This window comes from Oryx dammah, unplaced genomic scaffold (assembly GCF_014754425.2).
Source record: "Oryx dammah isolate SB20612 unplaced genomic scaffold, SCBI_Odam_1.1 HiC_scaffold_25, whole genome shotgun sequence".
NCBI classification, from domain to species: domain Eukaryota; kingdom Metazoa; phylum Chordata; class Mammalia; order Artiodactyla; family Bovidae; genus Oryx; species Oryx dammah.
Window position 1 is genome coordinate 48,040,402 of NW_024070209.1, and position 18,887 is coordinate 48,059,288.

General features: G+C 52.8%; 1 protein-coding gene across 1 annotated transcript in view; it reads left to right on the plus strand.

Annotated features, from left to right (window-relative positions):
* POLR1A (RNA polymerase I subunit A) overlaps positions 1 to 18,887 on the plus strand; it is an 84,005-nt gene that overhangs the window by 61,384 nt on the left and 3,734 nt on the right. The window contains exons 19-30 of the mRNA XM_040224265.1: positions 1,176 to 1,274; positions 2,258 to 2,410; positions 3,677 to 3,759; positions 4,213 to 4,378; positions 5,191 to 5,412; positions 6,527 to 6,741; positions 9,044 to 9,211; positions 10,178 to 10,313; positions 10,784 to 10,941; positions 15,722 to 15,848; positions 17,420 to 17,530; positions 18,151 to 18,450. Of these exons, the coding sequence (XP_040080199.1) occupies positions 1,176 to 1,274; positions 2,258 to 2,410; positions 3,677 to 3,759; positions 4,213 to 4,378; positions 5,191 to 5,412; positions 6,527 to 6,741; positions 9,044 to 9,211; positions 10,178 to 10,313; positions 10,784 to 10,941; positions 15,722 to 15,848; positions 17,420 to 17,530; positions 18,151 to 18,450 (1,938 nt within the window). The remainder of the gene's footprint in view (positions 1 to 1,175; positions 1,275 to 2,257; positions 2,411 to 3,676; positions 3,760 to 4,212; positions 4,379 to 5,190; positions 5,413 to 6,526; positions 6,742 to 9,043; positions 9,212 to 10,177; positions 10,314 to 10,783; positions 10,942 to 15,721; positions 15,849 to 17,419; positions 17,531 to 18,150; positions 18,451 to 18,887) is intronic.

Here is an 18,887-nt window from a genome sequence, read left to right on the forward strand (position 1 = left end):
GCACCTCCAGTGCTGCGTGTGTAGGACAGCTGGGGTGAAGGCCCATGTTTGAATCCTGGCTCTTCCACGGACTTACTCTGAGATCTCCGGCCTTGTGTGATGTGAGCAGTCTGAGCGAGGTGTCCTCCCCTGGGGCAGGGATGGGAAGATCACCTGCCTCACGGATTTGCTGGCAGGATTCAGGAACTCATCTGCGCAGAGTCCTGGGTGAGGTCTGACCACTCTGCCAGTCCTCCAAAGCCTCGCAGCTGAGAAAGGAGAGGGAGCCCCATTCTTGCCCCAGAGCTGGGGCTCCCAGTCCTGCGGCTTGAAGGAGCCCACTGGCCCTCATCCTGGCCTCCTGGGCCTTGACACCCCACCTGAGGAGGAGAAAGGGAGGGAGGACCAAGCCTAGCAGAAGTCGTGTTTGCTGACTCAGTTCTGACTGGCTGTCAGCAGACCTTGTTGGTACAGTTTTGTCCTTGCAAGGCGAGGTTCCTTCCAGCCTTCCAGCACTGCTTGAGAACAGGGAGGCTCAGCTTCCAGGGCTCACTGGGGATGCTGCAGGTAGGGGGTCATCTCAAGCGTCTCAGGATTACTGTATTTCTTCTCCTCTGTCTCTTGACATCCACCTTGTCTCTCCTGTGTGAGGGTGGGTGTCTGCATCCCTAGGAAGAGGCTTAGATAAACTCAGAGCCACCCCCACCTCTCCACAGCATCTCCCCAATCCACCTGGGGGCTTTGGCTACTCTTTTGCCCCAGGAGCTGAGGCAAAGCACCTGGTTGGCGCTTGGGCAGCTTGTTGGCAGATACGAGTATGACACGGGCCCTGGCCATCATGGCTGCTGGTCCGGGGCCAGGCCACGCTCTAATGGGTAGGTTCCCAAGAGCACCGCCTTAGGTTTGATTTTTAATCAGCTGCATCTCAGCATCACGAACTAAAGATGCTAGCCCCTCTGCATCTGCCTCCCGGCTTCCCGGCAGAGGTGTCGAGAGCATGGCACCCGGGGCCAGTCTTCAGACCTCTTTCCAGGGCTTCCAGCTGAAGGGTTAATGCCGACAAGACTTCTCCTTAACCTCCAATGGATCTGGCACTGCTCTTCAGATTCGTAGTCTAAGTGGGCTCCCGCATTTGCCTTCTGAACCCAAGCTTCCCAAGGAGGAGTCACTGACCAAAGTGTGTGTTCCATCTGCAGGCCTGCATGCCCTTCGGTCTGCACAGACAGTTCCCAGAGAACAATCTGCAGATGATGGTGCAGTCTGGAGCCAAAGGTTCGACAGTGAACACCATGCAGGTGTGAGCAAAGGCGGGCTGGCTGCTTGGCAGAAGGCTGGGCTGGTTGTAGGAGGCACTTTGCAGATTTGTTTCTGATTTTGAAAGAATCCATGTTCCATGTAAAGCATGCCAAGTACTGCACAATACAGAAGTATGTGTAGAAATCAGTACAGGAGCTAACCACTGTTAACATGCCGGTGTTGCAGACACATGGAGATAAATATCCAGATAGTGTATCGTGTGTGTACATGTTAAGTCGCTTCAGTCGTGTCCGACTCTTTGTGACCCCATGAACTGTAACCCACCAGGCTTCTCTGTCCATAGGATTCTCCAGGCAAGAATATTGGAGTAGGTTGCCATTTCCTCCTCCATAGTGTATCATATAGATACCTATTATAAATTTAGATACTGTATGGTTATATATTTTCATGTTGCAGTGCTATCACAATGATTTCACAAATCTTAGCAACTTTTTTTAAAATTTGATGACCTTGAGAGAGTCTTAAGGACCGTCTCATTGGTGAGTACAGAATAGTAGGAATGGGCTTACAAGGCTCGAGGCCATCAGGAAGCCCTTTTGACTAAGTAAAATCCAGACACACTGTCCCCAAGAGCATTACTGGGCAGTTTCATTCTCTTTTGACCTGAGAATGTTCAGGATCACAATAAACTATTTTTTCTGCTCATCTCAGTTTCCCTGTTAGGGAGGTCCCTTTCAGGTATAACATGAGATTCTTCTGAAACATGACTGCTTTTGCAAAGCACTGTCTATTTTAACTGACCCCAAAGGTGAAAATTCTAATCAGTCAGTGAAAGGAAGATACAGTTATTTTCCTGAAACATCAGCTTTCCTGGTTTATTAAGAAATGTAGGTTGACCTTCAGGAACTCCCATTTCCATGCAGTTTTTCTTGAAGAGCAGATGCTCCACCCCCTGCTGGGACAGAGCATCACTTAAGGCGTGTATGGGTCTTCAGTCCCATCTGGGTTTCCTTTCTCCCAGATTTCGTGCCTGCTGGGCCAGATCGAGTTGGAAGGTCGGAGACCCCCGCTCATGGCATCCGGCAAGTCGTTGCCCTGCTTCAAGCCTTATGAGTTCACTCCCAGGGCTGGTGGCTTCGTCACTGGCAGGTTCCTCACTGGCATCAGGCCTCCGGTATGTACTTTTTGGTTTTTCCTTTTGGCTTTTCTCCTCATTTCTACGCTCAGGAGTAGGAAGCCTATGACCTTCACCAACAGCTTTAAGCAAAGATAGTCAAGAGATAAATGCCACCACGTCCTTGCTTACCCTCGAGATGGCAGAGGCCCCTGAGGACCGTAAGGGCCACATCATGTTCACCTTTGGAATGCCAGAGCCCAGCGTGGTGCCTGGCACGTCGTGGGTGCTCGGGCAGGATTGCTGATGAGTGGGAAGACGAATAAGATCAGTCCCAACTCGACCTCTTCCTGCCTCGTGCCTTCTCTCAGCCGGTTCTTCCCTGCCTCTGAGGGCAGCTGGGGAAGGGGAAGCCCTGGCTAGAGTGCTCTCCATTGCCAAAAGGAGCATCACAGAGATTTAGTTTACAAAGCTCCCCTAAGAGAGCCTCATGGCTCTTCCGCGACCCTGGGGAAACTGACCAGTTGTAGCAAATGCCTAGTTTTTCCTCCATCAGCGATAGAACTCTCCCCTAAGAGGAAGGTTTTCTCCTCACACTTTGAGAAATGGTTTTTCAGTTAGAGCTTTCTGTTCCCTAGTCCAGTGCGTCTCTGCAAAGACGCCTCTTGTGGTCAGACAACTAAGTCTAGGTTGTGAAGAGGACTGACCTTTTGTGTCAAGGCCATCGGTTACGCCCAGGGCTTCTCTCTTGGTCTCACACAGACTCTCCAGTGGTTGTCCATGGCCTCTGGCAAAGGGTGGTAGAGAGCTGATGTAGACCAGAGAGTTCTGAGCTCTGGTCACGACCCCTAAGTGAATCATGAAACCATGGTAAAAGATAGCAACTGGCTTTATGTGATGAAATAGAGTAGGGTGATAAAGAGTGAGGGCTGGGGTCGTTTCATAAAGTTTGATAGTTTTAGCTTGAATCATATCTTTATCCACACACGTGTGTGGATGTATGTACATGTTTGCCGATCATTGTGACAAACACGTGTCTCATTGTGGAAGTTTGGAAAACACTATGTGATGAGGCAAAAGTGCCATTTCTGTTTGAAAAATGGAGTGTGGCGCTGTGGATGGATTACTGAGAATGAGAACTGGCCCTTCTCCTCCAATTGTCCCTCTGCTCTCAGGCAGGATAAGACAGAGGTCACCCCAGGGGAGGGCAGATGTCTCTGGCGTCATCAGAGCCATCAGAGCTGCTGGGGACATTGGCCTGAGCCGCCCTTCAGGAAGCAGGCTGTCCTCACTGTGCCACCCTGGACCTTCCCGCTTCTCCCACAGGAGTTCTTCTTCCACTGCATGGCCGGGCGAGAGGGTCTGGTGGACACTGCTGTGAAGACCAGCCGTTCCGGCTACCTCCAGAGGTAAAAAGTGCCTGCCCTGCCACCTTCAGGTGGCTCAGCGTCCCGGGTCCATTCAAGCTCTGTCACTTTTTCACATTTTCATTGCCAATTTGCTTAAGATCCCTTTGGGAACGAAAAAAAAAAAAACTTCTGAAAAGTAATCCATGGGTGTTCTGAGACAGAAAATAGCCAGCATTCTTCTCCTTCTAGAGGATTGGTTTAGTGTGAACTCAGAGGTTTACAAGAAGGGTCCAGGTGTCAGCAGGTGTGCCCTTTCCCTGGGCAGGGCAGGCAGCCACAGCTGGAGATGGGAGCGAGGGTCACACAGGGGCACAGGAGCCAGCCTGTCCCGGGGCTTGCTTGGCTGTAGAACAGCAGTCCGCCTTTCTGCCTCTGCCTTCTACCTGCCCCATCAAAGGCTGCTCCAGGAGGTGGGGAGCCCCAGTAGGCACTGAGCTGAGGGTCTCTGTACAGGTGCATCATCAAACACCTGGAGGGGCTGGTTGTCCAGTATGACCTGACAGTCCGCGACAGTGATGGCAGCGTGGTGCAGTTCCTGTACGGGGAGGATGGCCTGGACATCCCCAAGACACAGTTCCTGCAGCCTAAGCAGTTCCCCTTCCTTACCAGCAACTATGAGGTAGTGTGCCACCTTCTGGAGCCTGGGGGTGGCGGGGTAGGGCCTATGTGGTGGACCTCCCACCCTGAGCTTTGCCACCCAATTAGAGTGACCGCTGAAAACTAGAGTAGGGAGAATTTAAAAGCACCAAGCAACGCCCTGGAACACCTGACATGGCAGATGCTTTGAACAGCTGCAGTGTTGGGGACATTTACGATCCTAAACTCGAGTGCACTGTGGCTGCTGTCTGCCTGCCTCCTCACTGCTGCCTGGGCATACAGGGCCCCCTCTGCCCATTTTACAGCCAAGACAACTGAGTATCAGAGTTTAAGTGACGAGCTGGTGAGGAGCAGGGCTTGTGTCTGCACCCAGGCCCTCTGACTCACAAGCCCATGGTTTTCATTCCATATGCTTTATTGGCCCAGGAGGGATCGTCAGCATTGGCTGAGCAGTCCCCCAGGTTTTGCAGATTGGGACACTGAAACTGACATGGCCTGTTCAAGGTCATGAGCAGGTGGTCAGATTGAAAGTTAAGGGCCAGCTCCTTTCCACCCTGGTGCCTGTCCCCTCCTCCTCCTCAGAAATAGCCATGTTCTGGAAGGACTCTGAGTGTCAGGGTTTCTGCCCCATGACCTCAGCTCCTGAGACGGCCAGCTCCCGACTCTGGTTGGCACAGAGTGAGGCCCTGGTTAGCACTGGGTGCTCAGCCCCCCAAGGGGCATCATGAGGGCTCCTCACAGGCCACCTCCTATGAGGTGGTGTGAGTTGTGTGCCATGGCCTTTGTGTTACACCCTCACCTCTTCTTTCTTGCTTGTGTGGTCTGTTTGTCTAGGTAATAATGAAATCGAAGCATCTCCATGAAGTTTTATCCAGAGCGGATCCCCAGAAAGCTCTCCGTCACTTCAGAGCCATCAAAAAATGGCACAGCAAGCATTCCAACGCCCTCCTGAGGAAAGGCGCCTTCTTGAATTACTCCCAGAAAATTCAGGCGGCTGTGAAAGCCTTGAACCTTGAGGGCACAAACCAGAACGGCCGCACCCCCGAGACTTACCAGGTGATGCTGGAGGAGGCGGGGGATCAGTGGGGTTGAGGGGATGAGGGGTTGTTTTCCTGGTGGAAGGTCCAGCCATGAACTCTAGCTCCATTCACTATTGGCCAGGAAAAAAGGCACTCAAATATCAATTTGAGGAGGAGAAGTCTTTACAAAGAGGCCTCCCGGGTGGCTTAGAGGTAAAGAATCCACCTGTAGTGCAGGAGACTCGGGTTCAATCCCTGGGTCAGGAATATCCCCTGCAGGAGGGCATGGCAACCCACTCTAGTATTCTTGCCTGGAGCATCCCGATGGACAAGGAGCCTGGAAGGCTATATAGCCCATAGGGTCACAGAGAGTCAGACATGACTGAAGCGACTGAGCACGCAAGCACGCGTCTTTACTAAGGTGTGGGCAGGGTTCCAGGCAGCTAACTGGGGCTGGTAAGTTGGGTTCCCCAGCCTCCTCGAGGACGTGAACAGTCACCAGGAGTGGAGACGGTGGCCGTGGGCAGAGACCACGTGACAGGACCCCTCAGTTGAAAGATTGGGGCTCAGAGACCCCTTAGGGTGGGGACTGGATATCCAGCCTTCTTCTCCTCCCTCTTTCCCCTCTTCTTCTGCGATCTCCCACCTTCTAAGCGTAGCTGAGGCAGGAGGCAGGGGAGCACTTTGAAGCGGTTGCTATGAGTCAGCTTTGGGGCATCGGGCATGTGAAAGCCTGGACAGGGGACAGACGGGGATCAGCACGGTCACCGGGCTCATGGTGACTGTGTCCTCGTTGGCCTGAGACAGCCCTGGTTTGCCTCTCATCCCAGGGTGATTATTAATAATGTTCCATTTTATTCTATAAGAATTGCAGTTTGGAGAGTAGCTTACACGGTCGCCCTGCTTGTGCTTGAAGGGCCACAACAAATGGTTCCTAGAGTCATGGTCAAGCAGTACACCCTGGGATGGATTCGGCTTCTCTGTGCTTCCAGTGTCAAGATGGCTTTCCTATGCTGTCAGATTTCTGTCTCTTTCCCATACTGTCATTTGAAGCAAGGCCTTTTGATCCTCCTCATCCTACTGGACACCCCAGGAAGAGAAGCCTGTTCCTGGTGGTGTCCCACATAGCTGAGTCCTGTCCTTCCTTCCAGATGCTGAGGATGTGGGCTGAGTTAGATGAACAAAGCCGGAGGAAGTACCAGAAGAAGGCAGCTCCTTGTCCTGACCCCAGTCTGTCTGTCTGGCGCCCAGACATCTACTTTGCATCCGTGTCAGAAACATTTGAAAAGAAGATGGACGACTACAGCTGCGAGTGGGCAGCTCAGGCAGAGAGGAGTTACGAGAAATCGGGGCTTTCTCTCGACAGGTAATAACATTGACCTTTTGCACCTGCAGAGGGAGACTCTGCTTCTCTCAGGCCCTTCCCTGCCCACTCCGGCAGCCTCCTGGGTCTGAGACTCTAGTAGGAGGGAGGGAAGTGAAACAGAGGGCACCTTGCAAGCCCTGAGGGCTGCGGGACAGATGAGAGCTTAGGCAGGAGTGCGTCCCCCACCTGGGCCAAGACGGAGGAGACTGCTCTGCGGGGAAGGAGACTTACATAGTGATCGTTCTCCTGAGTGTGGGATGGTAGGCATGGCTCGGTGAGAGGCAGGGACTCTGGTCAGCAGCTGCCAACCCTGGGACCTGGCACAGATCATCCTTTGCCCTTTGACACCACATCTTAGCTTTTTGTAAGGAGCTGGGTCTGATAATTCCAGTGACCCTTTGAGCTTCGAGTTTCAGAGCTTTGAGGAAGAAGGACCACATGGAGTCCCCAGCTTGGACTTGTTCACAGAAAAATAAAACAGGGAAAAGAAATTAATTAATATGAAAAATACTTAAAGTTTTGTCAGCTGTAAATTTAGTATGGCATAATGTGATATTGTTGCTCAAAGCCAATATAATAACTATCGTGATTAAAACTAGAATGTTAAGGAATTAATGAATGGCTCCTTGATCATTGCTGTCTTTGACTGCCTTTGAAGTAGAGTTTGGGCTTCCCATTCCCAGGTGGTGCAGTGGTAAAGAACCTGCCTTCTAGTGCATTAGACACAGATTCAACCTGGATCGGAAAGATCCCCTGGAGAAGGAAATGGCAGCCCACTCCAGTATTGGACAGCAGAGCCTGGAAAGCTACAGTCCATGGGGTTGCAAAGAGTCGGACACGACTTAGCAACAGGTGACTTAACAGGACAAGTGGGAAGCCAGGCATGGACCAGCACTGAGCCAGAGTGAGCTGAAAGGTGGCATGTACCCCCAAGGAATGGCTGCTGGGGCACTGGTCTCAGAGCAGCCATCAGGGGGTGCTTCCCGCTCAGTTCTCTTAGCCTGGCCTGCAGAGCTGGAGGCCTGAGGTCATCTGCTCTAGCTTGGCTGCATGTCCTGTCCCTGATGAAACCCTGCCAGATAGACAGGGAGTCTGAGGGTCCAGGGAGTGGGACTGCAACAGGGGGAGGAGCAAAGACAGATTCTTGTGTGGAGGACCTGGAGTGGAGGGACAGCTGTCACTTTTTATGCCTTAAACTGGTTTCTCCAGCCAGGCCTCAGAGGTATGAAGATGGAGTACTAAATCACAGCAGGTTGTGGTTTAGCTGCCAACTGGGTTTTCCCTGCAAGAGCAAGGCCCTGATTGCCTTTCCCCTTGCCCGCTGCTGCTCAGGATGCTGCCATTTACTTTCAGAAGGACCACGTGGGTCCTCCCTCCAAATGTGCTGCATCAGGAGTGGCGCAGGCTTAGCCCCGGGGACCATCACTTGGGTTCAGCGGGCCAAGATGGGGAGGAAGGTGTGCTTCCGTGACTCTCAGAGGTGCTGTTAGCAAGCCCCAAGCTCTGGGGGCAACCCCTACGTATTTGAAGGTTTTTTCTGTCAGGAATACTGATATGTACTCAGACTTCACTGGTTTGAAGTGGTTGGGAGAGAATACACATCAGGTTAGTGAAAAGTCTGATTTTTAGTAATAAAAAGAACTTGCGTGGAAATGTAGTTTTATTACTTCCCTCTGCACTCACACATAAGGTCCATTTAGTCTTGATTTATTGAGTCGATTCCTTGTCCTGTGTGTTGGGGTCACACAGTGTTTCTGTGGCTGTTCTAAAAATAGGAAAAAGGGTTATTAGTAAGTTACAAAGGTTACAAAATCATATAGCACGCATACTTCCAAAGTGGCCCATAGCCATTTGCACTAATTAAGAAGATAAGTGCCTTATTCCCACCTCCCCCACCAGATCCCCATGCTTGTTCCATGAACCTCTCCCTAGTTTGTACAGAGGGAGGTTTCAGCCCTCTCCAGGCTGTCATAGCCAGTGGGGAATAAAGAATTAGCCAAGGGGAATGTGAACAGTGAGTTCACAGGTTCCATGACATTCTCTGGGTAGACGTGAGCCGTCTGAACATGGATATCCAGAGCTTCAGCCACCCAGCTGGGCTTTGTGCTGTGTCACTTAGGACATTTCAGGGTCGTTGGCAGGAACTGAAGGCTTAGAAGGACCATCTGCCTGGTAAAACAAGCCCAGAAGGAAGACGAGGCATCAGGTGCACGCACCCTGCTGATGGGGTCTGTCGTCAGCTCACGACAGGCAGGTGGTGTCTGTGTCTCTGACCCCTGATGTCCTCCCGCCCTGTTTCCAGTTTGAGGACTCTGCTGCAGCTCAAGTGGCAGCGCTCACTGTGCGACCCGGGTGAGGCTGTGGGCCTGCTGGCCGCCCAGAGCATCGGGGAGCCCTCCACACAGATGACGCTGAACACCTTCCACTTTGCCGGCAGAGGCGAGATGAACGTCACCCTGGGCATTCCAAGGTGGGCTTCAGGGGTACACGGGCAGGGTCTGTCCAAGCCTGCTCCTGGGGAGGAGAGCATTTCATTAGTGTGAAAGTGTATGTGTGAGTGTGTGCGTGAGGGTGTGTGTGAGTATGAATGTGAGAGTGTGGGGAGGTGTGTGTATGAAGTTTTGAGAGTATGTGTTTGTGAATGAGAGACAGGGTCATCAAAGCGGGGGTCAGGGTTGGAATTTCCGGAGCCCAACTGGTTTCTGCACTTGGATCCATGCCCAGGCCTCTCAGCATCTCCATTTAGCTCTCCACCAACTCCTGGATCCCAGTTTCCTGGAATGCTTGTGAAACTGCAGGCTTCCAGGGTCAGGCCATCTGGTTGCCTGGCTCTGGTGATACCACTCACCTAGAACAGAATCCAGAGGGACCCTGGCTCTTCAGGTCAGTGTGCACCCTGCAGGATGACAGCTGCTGGGCAAGAGGAGAGAACAGAGATCACACTCAACTGCCCGCCCAGGCCACTTTCTAGCCGAGTGACTCAGGCTCCTCAGCTTTCTCAGCCTCAGGGTTTGTGGGGAGGAGGAGGGCAGGGGCTGCAGTGCAGGCTGGCCAGGCTGGCTCACTGAGCCGTGGCTGAGGCCTGGCCGTGGTCCTTGTGCCCAGTAGGAGCGCTGCAGACACTGGTTCCCTTGCATCTCTTGTTTGTTTGGTAAGCCCTTAGTAAGCGCTGTAAGTGAGGCACAGGTGACAGGAAGCAAGAAGACACAGCCCTGTCCTTGAGGAGCCCATGCTTCAGTGGAGGAAGCTGATTGCGGAGTCCCTTGCTGTCACACACAGGGCCAGAGCGGGGACACCTGATCAGCATATTTCCTCCTCAAGATCCTAAGGTCTTTTGCAGATCCTGAAAGAACTCCAGCATGTTGATGAGAAAGACTTTGCAAAATAGAGACTTCAGGTGCTTCTTTGGCTCAGATGTGCCACTGTTCCATGACAGGTTGCGGGAGATCCTCATGGTGGCCAGTGCCAACATCAAGACGCCGATGATGAGTGTACCTGTGTTCAATACCAAGAAAGCGCTGAAGAAAGTGAAAAGCCTGAAGAAGCAACTCACCAGAGTGTGTCTCGGGGAGGTAATGATCTCTCTCAGACCCAGCTGCGGGCGTTTTCCTGTGTCCCCTCCATCCATCCTCCCATCCAGGAAAAAGGGCCTTTGTCAACTCTTCTGACCGGGGGCTCAGACTTCACCAATGAGAGAGGCAGGCTTCCTCTGCCAGGTGCTGAACAGGGGTGGGTCAGGAAGCTTTAAAAGTAACCACTGGTTCTGTAGCATTCTTATGTGCCTTACAAATAAAGATACTTTCTTGATTAACTTACCACCCCCACTGGAGCCCTCCCCCTCCAGCCTCAGGCCCTTCTCAGAGGTGTGACCTACAGGGTTGGGGGTCCCTCTCCCTAACCCAAGAGGGATCTACATCAGCAGTGCTCATTTAAAACTGGCTTGTGGTCCCATCCCCTGTGCCTGCAAACTCAGTTTTCCCACATGTAATGCTCAGTCCCAGGCATGGGGCACACTGGGTCCTGTCTGTCTGTCTGGTTCTAGGTGTTGGAGAAAATTGATGTCCAGGAGTCCTTCTATATGGGGGAGAAACAGAACAAGTTCCGGATATACAAGCTGCGGTTCCAGTTCCTGCCGCACGCGTACTACCAGCAGGAGAAGTGCATGAGGCCCGAGGACATCTTACACTTCATGGAAACCAGGTCAGGGCTCAGGCCATTTGACTTTGGCAGATTCTTATTGTATGACTTTGTCTTCAACCTTGAGGGCTCCTGGCCACAGAACTCCCAGGGCCTGAGGGCTCTTGCCCAGATGATTCGCTTGTCGGTATGACTCCGTTGCCCTGCCTGCCTCCTACTCTCTGGCCCATGAGTTTCATCTACTCGTATTCGGAGGATTTAAGGTGTAGGAGTACATGGACCATAAAGAGAACAGAACTTTATCAGAGTGATGGTGCTGTGGTGTCAGACCAGCATGTGGTGTTCATTTCTGACATGACGTGGTTCTTAATACATTTATATTCTGTCAGGAAGGAGCCCTGTGCTAACAACATGCTGCTCTTAAACATGGTTCTATAACTGGGATTAACCTCCAGCTTTTAAAAATAATTTCATGCATTTATTTATTCTGGCTGTGCTGGGTCTTGTCATGGCGTGGCCTTTTGTCTAGTTGCGGCAGATGGGGGTTACTCTCTAGACATAGTGCAGAGGCTTCTTGTTGCGGTGGCTTCTCTTGTTTTGCAGCACGGGCTCCGGGGCACGCGGGCTTCAGTGGCTGCAGCGCGTGGACTCAGTAGTTGTGGCTCCTGGACTCGAGAGCACCGGCTCAGTAGTTGTGGCACATGGGCTTAGTTGCTTCGAGACATATGGTATCTTCCTGGATCAGGGATCAAACCCACGTCTCCTGCCTTGGCAGGCAGACTCTTTACCACTGACCCACCAGGGAGGTTCTACCTCCACCTTTTTATGGAGAAGATCTGGTTCCCTTCTGGTAGGGAGATTGAGCATCCATTTTTCTCTCAAGTTCAAGTCACTGTTAGACACTGGACAGCACGGGCCACAGTGCTGAGTGCCCAGGATTTGGAAGGGGGTTTCATCTTAGGGCTGGGGCAAGCCAGCAAGAGCCAACAAAGCTGACTTGCCAGCTGACCCTGGACAGCAGAGCACAGACTCAGATGGCTGCGGGGTGAGTAGGTAAGAAGGCCGATGAGGCATTTGGGAGCTCCTGGCCAGCTGGAGAGCATGTCACCTGCCTCGAGAGGGCAGGAATGTGGGCCAGGGTGGCCAGACCTTCTGATTCAAAAAAAGTAATAAGAAAACTACCTCTCGTTTTTTTCCTGTCTTTGGTTGGTTGTTGGGGTTTGTTTTTTTTTTTTTTTTTGCGTGTGTGCTTGCTCAGTCGTTTCAGTCGTGTCTGACTCTTAGCAACCCTATGGACTGTAGCCCACCAGGATCTCTGTCCATGGGGATTCTCCAGGCAAGAATACTGGAGTGGGTTGCCATGCCCTCCTCCAGGGGATCATCCCAAACCAGGGATTGAACTCACGTCTCATTATGTCTCCTGCATTGCAGGTGGATTCTTTACCACTAGCGCCACCTGGGAAGCCCTTGCTTGGTTTTACTTTTATAAATTAGTCTCTAATTTGTAAGCATTGGCAGCTAATTCATATCTTTGTAAAAGCCTGTTGAGGCTCAACTAGATATGTTAACAGGATTTGGCCACAGACCCCTGGCCCCTGTCTTCAGTCTGGAACAGCCCTCAGGTCTTCCAGTGCTACTCAGAATCAAAGAACCAAGGGCAGAGTGGAGGCAGGATGTCCATCCACACAGTGATCCCACAAATATTTGCTGAGTGCCGCCCACTCGCAGGGCAGTCCCGGGGAAGCGTGGCCAGGAGGGAGCGACTGTCTTGCCCAGGCCCTCTTCTTCCCTCTCACCTGAAGACTCTGGCTGGCTGCAGCCTGGCCCCACTAAGCAGGTGGCGTGTAGGACAGCCAGGGTTGTTTAGATGACCTTGGATGTGAGCTCAGCCCTTTGGATGGGGGAGCTGGCCAGGCCCTGGGGAGCATGTGTGTCACCCCTCGCCAGGGTGGAGGAGGCTCATTCTGTCAGGAGTGCTCTCAGGGTGCTGGGTCACGTTGCAGGAGACCGGATGCCAGCTCATTAATTAACTGGGAGGAACATCTCTCCCAGCGTGCCACGTGTTTGTGCTGACCAGGCAGCCCTTGTCTGAGAAACAGGAATTAGGATCATGTGGCCTCTTGAGAATTACTGAGAGCAGGCCGATCGGCCCTATTTCCATTCATCTCAGGTGTAGGCAGGAAAGACGCATGAGGTATGCACCATGCTGTGCCCAGAGTTCTTTCTGTTTATATTCATTTGAGGGAATCAAAAATCCATCACTGTTTAAAAATTTCTTCTTGTTAGGGAGAGCCCTGACTTCTCTTCTCAGTGGTGAAATACTTAGTCGGCTCCTACTTTGCATTTGGCTGGAGCACTTGAAAAGCTGTGATTAACAAAGCCATGGGCCCTCACCCTTGGTGGAGCTACTCTGGCTTGCGCAGGCAGGGCTCAAGCGAGGGAGTGGCATGGGGGGGGGCCCCCCTCGGGCTGCCTTTGCCAGGCCTGCCCCATTCAGGCCCCATGCAGACCACACAGGGATGGAAATGTGCCTTCAGAAGGGTGACCACACCCCCACACGCACCCCCAGAAGCTTTTTCTTTTTTTCTTTCTCCTTCTCCCCTTTTTCACCTCTCTCCACCTCTTTTCCCCCTCTCTTCCCTTTCCCCCTCCTGTTATTCCCTTCTTTTGAATCACGAGACTTTATCTTCTTGACTGCACTGCACGGCTTATAGGATCTTAGTTCCCCAACTGCGGGGATTGAACCTGCAGCCCCTGCAGTGGAAGTGTGGAGTCTCAACTACTAGACTGCTGGGGAAGTCCCTCATGAGACTCTTTTTCCGTAAATGGGAGAAAAAAAAGAAACACATGAGGCGCTTCCCTAATGGAGACATATAAGCCATGAAGCTCCCCTAAATATTCCTCCTGGCACCCATCCCTTTGGGTGTGTGTGTAAATGATTCAGAAGGCAGGCTGGGGCTGTGAGGTGGGAAGGATACTGAGCTCAGAGGCAGGAGGAGAGTTCCGACCTCCGGTCCCCAGCGGTGTCACACCAGGTTGGCTTCTGTGAGGCTGACCCTGCAGGTGGTGAGCTGTTGGCAGGCACCTTCGGAAACAGCCAAGAGTCATGTTCCCTGTGTAATTAATTCATGTGGGAGGGAAGTTTCTCCGCTGCTGCCCCCGTCCAGCTCCACCTCAGCTGTCACATGCTGACAGATGGCATGACCTTCACAGAGTGATCACTGTGGGCCTCCGGTTCCCTGACTCTGGGCGTGTGGCGGGAGTGGTCCCCACAGTTGCACATGAGGTCAAGGCCCTCGTCTGTCTCTCTCCAGCCTCTGGCAGAGCGGAGACCTGAACCTGTCCTTTCAGAAGCATCTCTTCCTCCCTCTCTTCCCCGTTGATTATATATCTTTCTAAAGTCAAGCCGGGCATCTCCCTATCTGGCCCTCTCGTTCCTGTTCTCCTGTCTGGTGACCAGGCTTTTTCCTGGATCAGTGGGTAAGGAGTGTTCCAAAGGAAGAAACCTCAGCCAAAACCATGTACAGCTTTAAAAACTTGAGGGGGTGGGGGCGGGGAATTGGGAGGGAGAGTAGCAGTCTGTTGCTTTTACTGAACAAAATAGTAAACACGTGACCGGCTCACTCCTCCAGTTAAGGTCCTGAGAGCCTGTCTTTTCATCCTGGCTTTGTCCCCCGGGCTGGCACGTGGCAGGCACATCACAGATGTTCAGAGAACACAGGCTGGCTGGCTGGGCAGATGAGGAACTGATAGTTTGTATAATTAAAAGCAGTCCATTTGGTGGGCTGTTATAGCTTGACTCAGAAGACCGGCAAGAGGATATATGAGATCAGGAGCAGGGGACAGGAGACAGGGCAGGCGATGAATAGATAACCCAGGAGGAGGGGCCGGGGAAGGCCTGCTGGGCTCTTTCTGCCTCGAGTTAGTCCTTTTAAATTCCCTTGGTTCTAACCTGTTGGGCTTTCCTGCTGGCTCAGTGGTACAGACTTTAGCTGCCAGTCGAACCCATGGGTCAGGAAGATCCCCTGGAGAAGGAAAGGGCAACCCACTCCAGTATTCTTGCCTGGCTATGGACAGAGGAGCCTGGCACGCTACAGTCCATGGGGTCTCAAAAGAGTTGGGCAGGACTAAGCAACTAAACAACCACCACCACAATCTGTCGACATGATTTACTACAAAGCACGTTATCACTGCCTTGGAGCCTCTGATAAGCTCTTCCACAGCTTAGTTCTCTCATCAAATCGTCAGGGCTCCCACACCAAGGAGACAAGTTGTCAGCCCCAAGCACTTCCTGGAGATGCAGTAGGTGGGCTGGGGGCAGCCCTGGTCCCAGCCTGGATGCCCCTCCTACCGAAGGCCCTGCTGTACTAGTTAGCTGGCCCCACACGGCACCAACAACTGTCACTTATTGAGCAGCCAGCCTACCAGGCCCCATGACAGGTTTTGGTGGACGTGGGGATGTTTCTGATCCCTAAAGCAAGATTGCATGACACCCACACTTTCCAGACAAGAGAAGTAAAGTTCAGGAGATCATCGGTGGTGATTGAGGCCACACCCCCTGGGAATGGCCCATGAGACCATTGGTGAGGATCCAGGCCATGCCCCCTGCGAATGGTAGAGCACACTTTCAGCCCTGCCATTCTGATGCCCCTCCCACCCCCTGCCCAGAAATAGCAAGAGGGGGGAAAATGAGCTGACTGGAGAGCCACGGTCTCTGTCTCCTGAATCAGTCCCCAGCATCACCTCAAGTAGGTGAAGTCCTTAGAGCATCTTATCCCCGCAATGAAGGAAAAGTGGAGATGCTGGTACTGAATGGGGCTGCGGGGCTTTCTTCTCATTTTAGGTTCTTTAAAATTCTGATGGAAGCCATCAGGAAGAAGAACAGTAAAGCATCAGCTTTCAGAAGTGTGAACACGCGGAGAGCCACCCAGCGGGATCTAGACAGTGCTGGCGAATCGGAGAGGAGTCGGGTGAGCGAGTCCCCTGGGGGCCCCTTGGGGACCATCACAGGGAGCTCCAAGGCTGGGATCCCCTTAGGGTGGCGACTCACTGAGTCTGCTCTCCTGGGATGGCTCTGTGACTGTTTTCAGTGCTCCTTGCACCCCTTCCTAGGGTTGGCCTCTCTCTCTGCTTACCTTAGCTTGTGTGTGTGTGTGGCCACATAACATGTGGGGTCTTAGTTCCCTGACCAGGAATTGAACCTGTGCACCCGGCATTGGGAGCATGGAGTCTTAACCACTGGACCACCAGGGCAGTCCCCTACCTGAGGATTTATCTGCTGCTTTGAGAGCCGAGAAGCAGTGTTTCCTTCTTGGGTGTGGAGGGCCATGGAGGGGAGCTGCCACTGGAAGCCACCCAGGGCGGCCTGCCTCGCCCTGGGTGTGGGCCCCAGTTCATCCGTCTGTCTGTCTTCAGGGCCCCTTCTCCTCTGTAGGTAATTTTTTTTATCCTGAGGATAGACTCAAAGTAATGGTATTTACTAGACTTTTGGAAGTTTTTTATGTGTTCATCGGCTCTGCCTTTGACTTACCTAGGCCAGATGAACTGAGACTCGCAGAGTACTGGGCAGGGACCAGAGAGGCATTCTGAAGCAGGGAAGCTGGGCTCCAGTAATGGAAAAGGAAGGAGCCAGAGGGAGGCCATTGGAGGCAAAATAATCCAGGAATGATACCTTATCTGGGTCAGGAAGATCCCCTGGAGAAGGGAATGGCAACCTGCTCCAGTATTCTTGCCTGTAAAATTCCATGGACAGAGGAGTCTGGCAGGCTACAGTCCGTGGGGTTGCAAAGAGTGGGACACAACTGAACAACTAAGACATACATATATACATCTGCCCAGAGATGCAGAGGCAGTGTGTGGCCAGCTCCCTGGGTCTTGTCTGAGCCAACAGCTGGGTGTTCTCTGCTTGGACAGGGGTGCAATGAAGACTGGTCGCATCCTTTTCCAGCTCTGTGATTTCAGCTATGACACCTCCTCTCTCTGGTCCTGTCTCCTCATCCCTAAAATGAGGATCTGGCCTAGACAGAATTCCAGGTCTTGTGCCCTGGACTCTACCAATTGGAATGTCTTTGGAAGGCTGCCCAGTCTTAATTCTTAAATCACCCAGAAGGAGATCATAAATAACTAGGTGCCAGGGTCAGGAGAAAGGAATAAATATTTAGTTTCTAAAATGCCAAGGTAATTCTTTCTTTTCATCTCCACCCAAAGCATAAATACTTGGAACAATATTAGCACCATCTTCTTTTAATAACTTGGAAAGCCTTGGCACTTTTTTTTTTTCTTCTTGATACAAGGTTTTACAAGTGGTATGTATAAAGATTTCAGCTGAAGAGAAGGAAGTATGGAATCCAGGGGTGGGTAGGTGGGTGGAAGGGATGTAGATGGAATTGGGAAGGTGGTAGGTACTGTGTGACGAATGGATGGGTGAGAGGCAGATGGGTGGCTGGATGGCTGAGTAAGGAGACAGGCAGGTGGATGGGTGACCAGTTTGGTGCATGGATAGATGGCGCTCATCTTTCTCTTCCTTATTCCGGAACCCCAGGGAGAGCAGGAGGGCGACGAGGAAGAGGAGGGGCACATTGTGGACGCTGAAGCTGAGGAGGGCGATGCTGATGCCTCGGATGCCAAACGCAAGGAAAAACAAGAGGAGGAGGTGAGGGGCCTTTGGCCGAGGTGACACCTCTGTCACACCTGAGGGCTCCCCCCGGTGTGTAAGGACATGCCTCTGCATCATGCTGGAACCATGGGGAACCTTGAAGCAAGACCACTCTGCCTAGCACAATCATTCGATGGAGAAGGTGGTGTTCATGGGGTGGCGAGCAGGCAGGAGCCGGCCCAGGGCTCCCCTTCAGGACTGGCTGTCCCTGTACCTGAATCAAATTGGGAGACCCCGAGGCCTTTGGGAGGGAAAGTCAGGCCACTTTCTGTCTTTACCATGAAAATGTGTCCTTCCCCTTCCCCTTTTCAGTCCTTTACCACTACAATTGCTGCCAGGACAGAGGGTGGTGTGGAGGGGCCAGTGGGGCTCCCAGGTAAGAGAGCTAGAGAGGAGCATACAGCTCCGAGGAGGGAGCCCTGGGACTGAGGGGCTGGTGTCCCCAGGGGCCAAACAGAGGGCAGAGGCCAGGCCGATAGAGCCGGTAGGGCTGGGGTTGGCCAGCAGATGAGAGCTCTTCTGGGGGTGGGCGGCGGGGGGTGGCACTTGTTCTGCAAGGTCAAGTTCAGGTTGCTGGTCAGGCCCAAGTGACATGGCCTGAATTCCATCCCCGCCAGGTTGACTACGACAGCGAGGAGGAGGAGGAGGAGAAGGAAGACGAGGAGAAGGAGGACGAGGACGTTCAAGAGGAAAGGACCGGCCTCAAAGAAGACGTTCAGCAGGAGCAGGAGGAAGGCGGCTGGGCCCCCGAGGAGAGCTCGCTCCCCGGCACCCCCCTGATGCAGCCACAGAAGCGCGCCCGAAGCCGGGAGCCCCAGGGGGCCGAGGCAGTGGAGCGCCGGGCACAGGCGGTGCGCGAGTGCCACCCGTTCATAGAGGACTACCAGTACGACACACAGGGCGGCCTGTGGTGCCAGGTCAGTGCCCGTGAGGGGGTCAGCCAACCCCAGGTCACAGCCCCTTCCTGGGCCCGCCCACTCTGACTTTCCAGTAACAGCCTGGGGGGGGTGGGGTGGGCCATCAGGCCCTGTAGGTACTTTCACGTGGGAACTTCAGGCCTCAGTACAACCCGTGTGTTGACGCACGTCACAGAGGCCGGCAGACTCTGCGTTCCTCACACCACGTTTCTGCCTGGTCATCACTTCCAGGATTGCAGTGTCCCTGGAAGGCTCGCTGGTCTGGATGCCTAGACGTCTACACATACACTGGCTTTAGTCCTTTCCTTTGATCCAGTTCAGTGATTCGTAAATGGTAGCACAGATATGAGTCAGTGACCAGGAGTACACGTACAGAGGGATGTGTGTTAGGCTTTCTGGTCATTGAAAGGTTATCAAGGGTGATGTTGAGTGGAGGT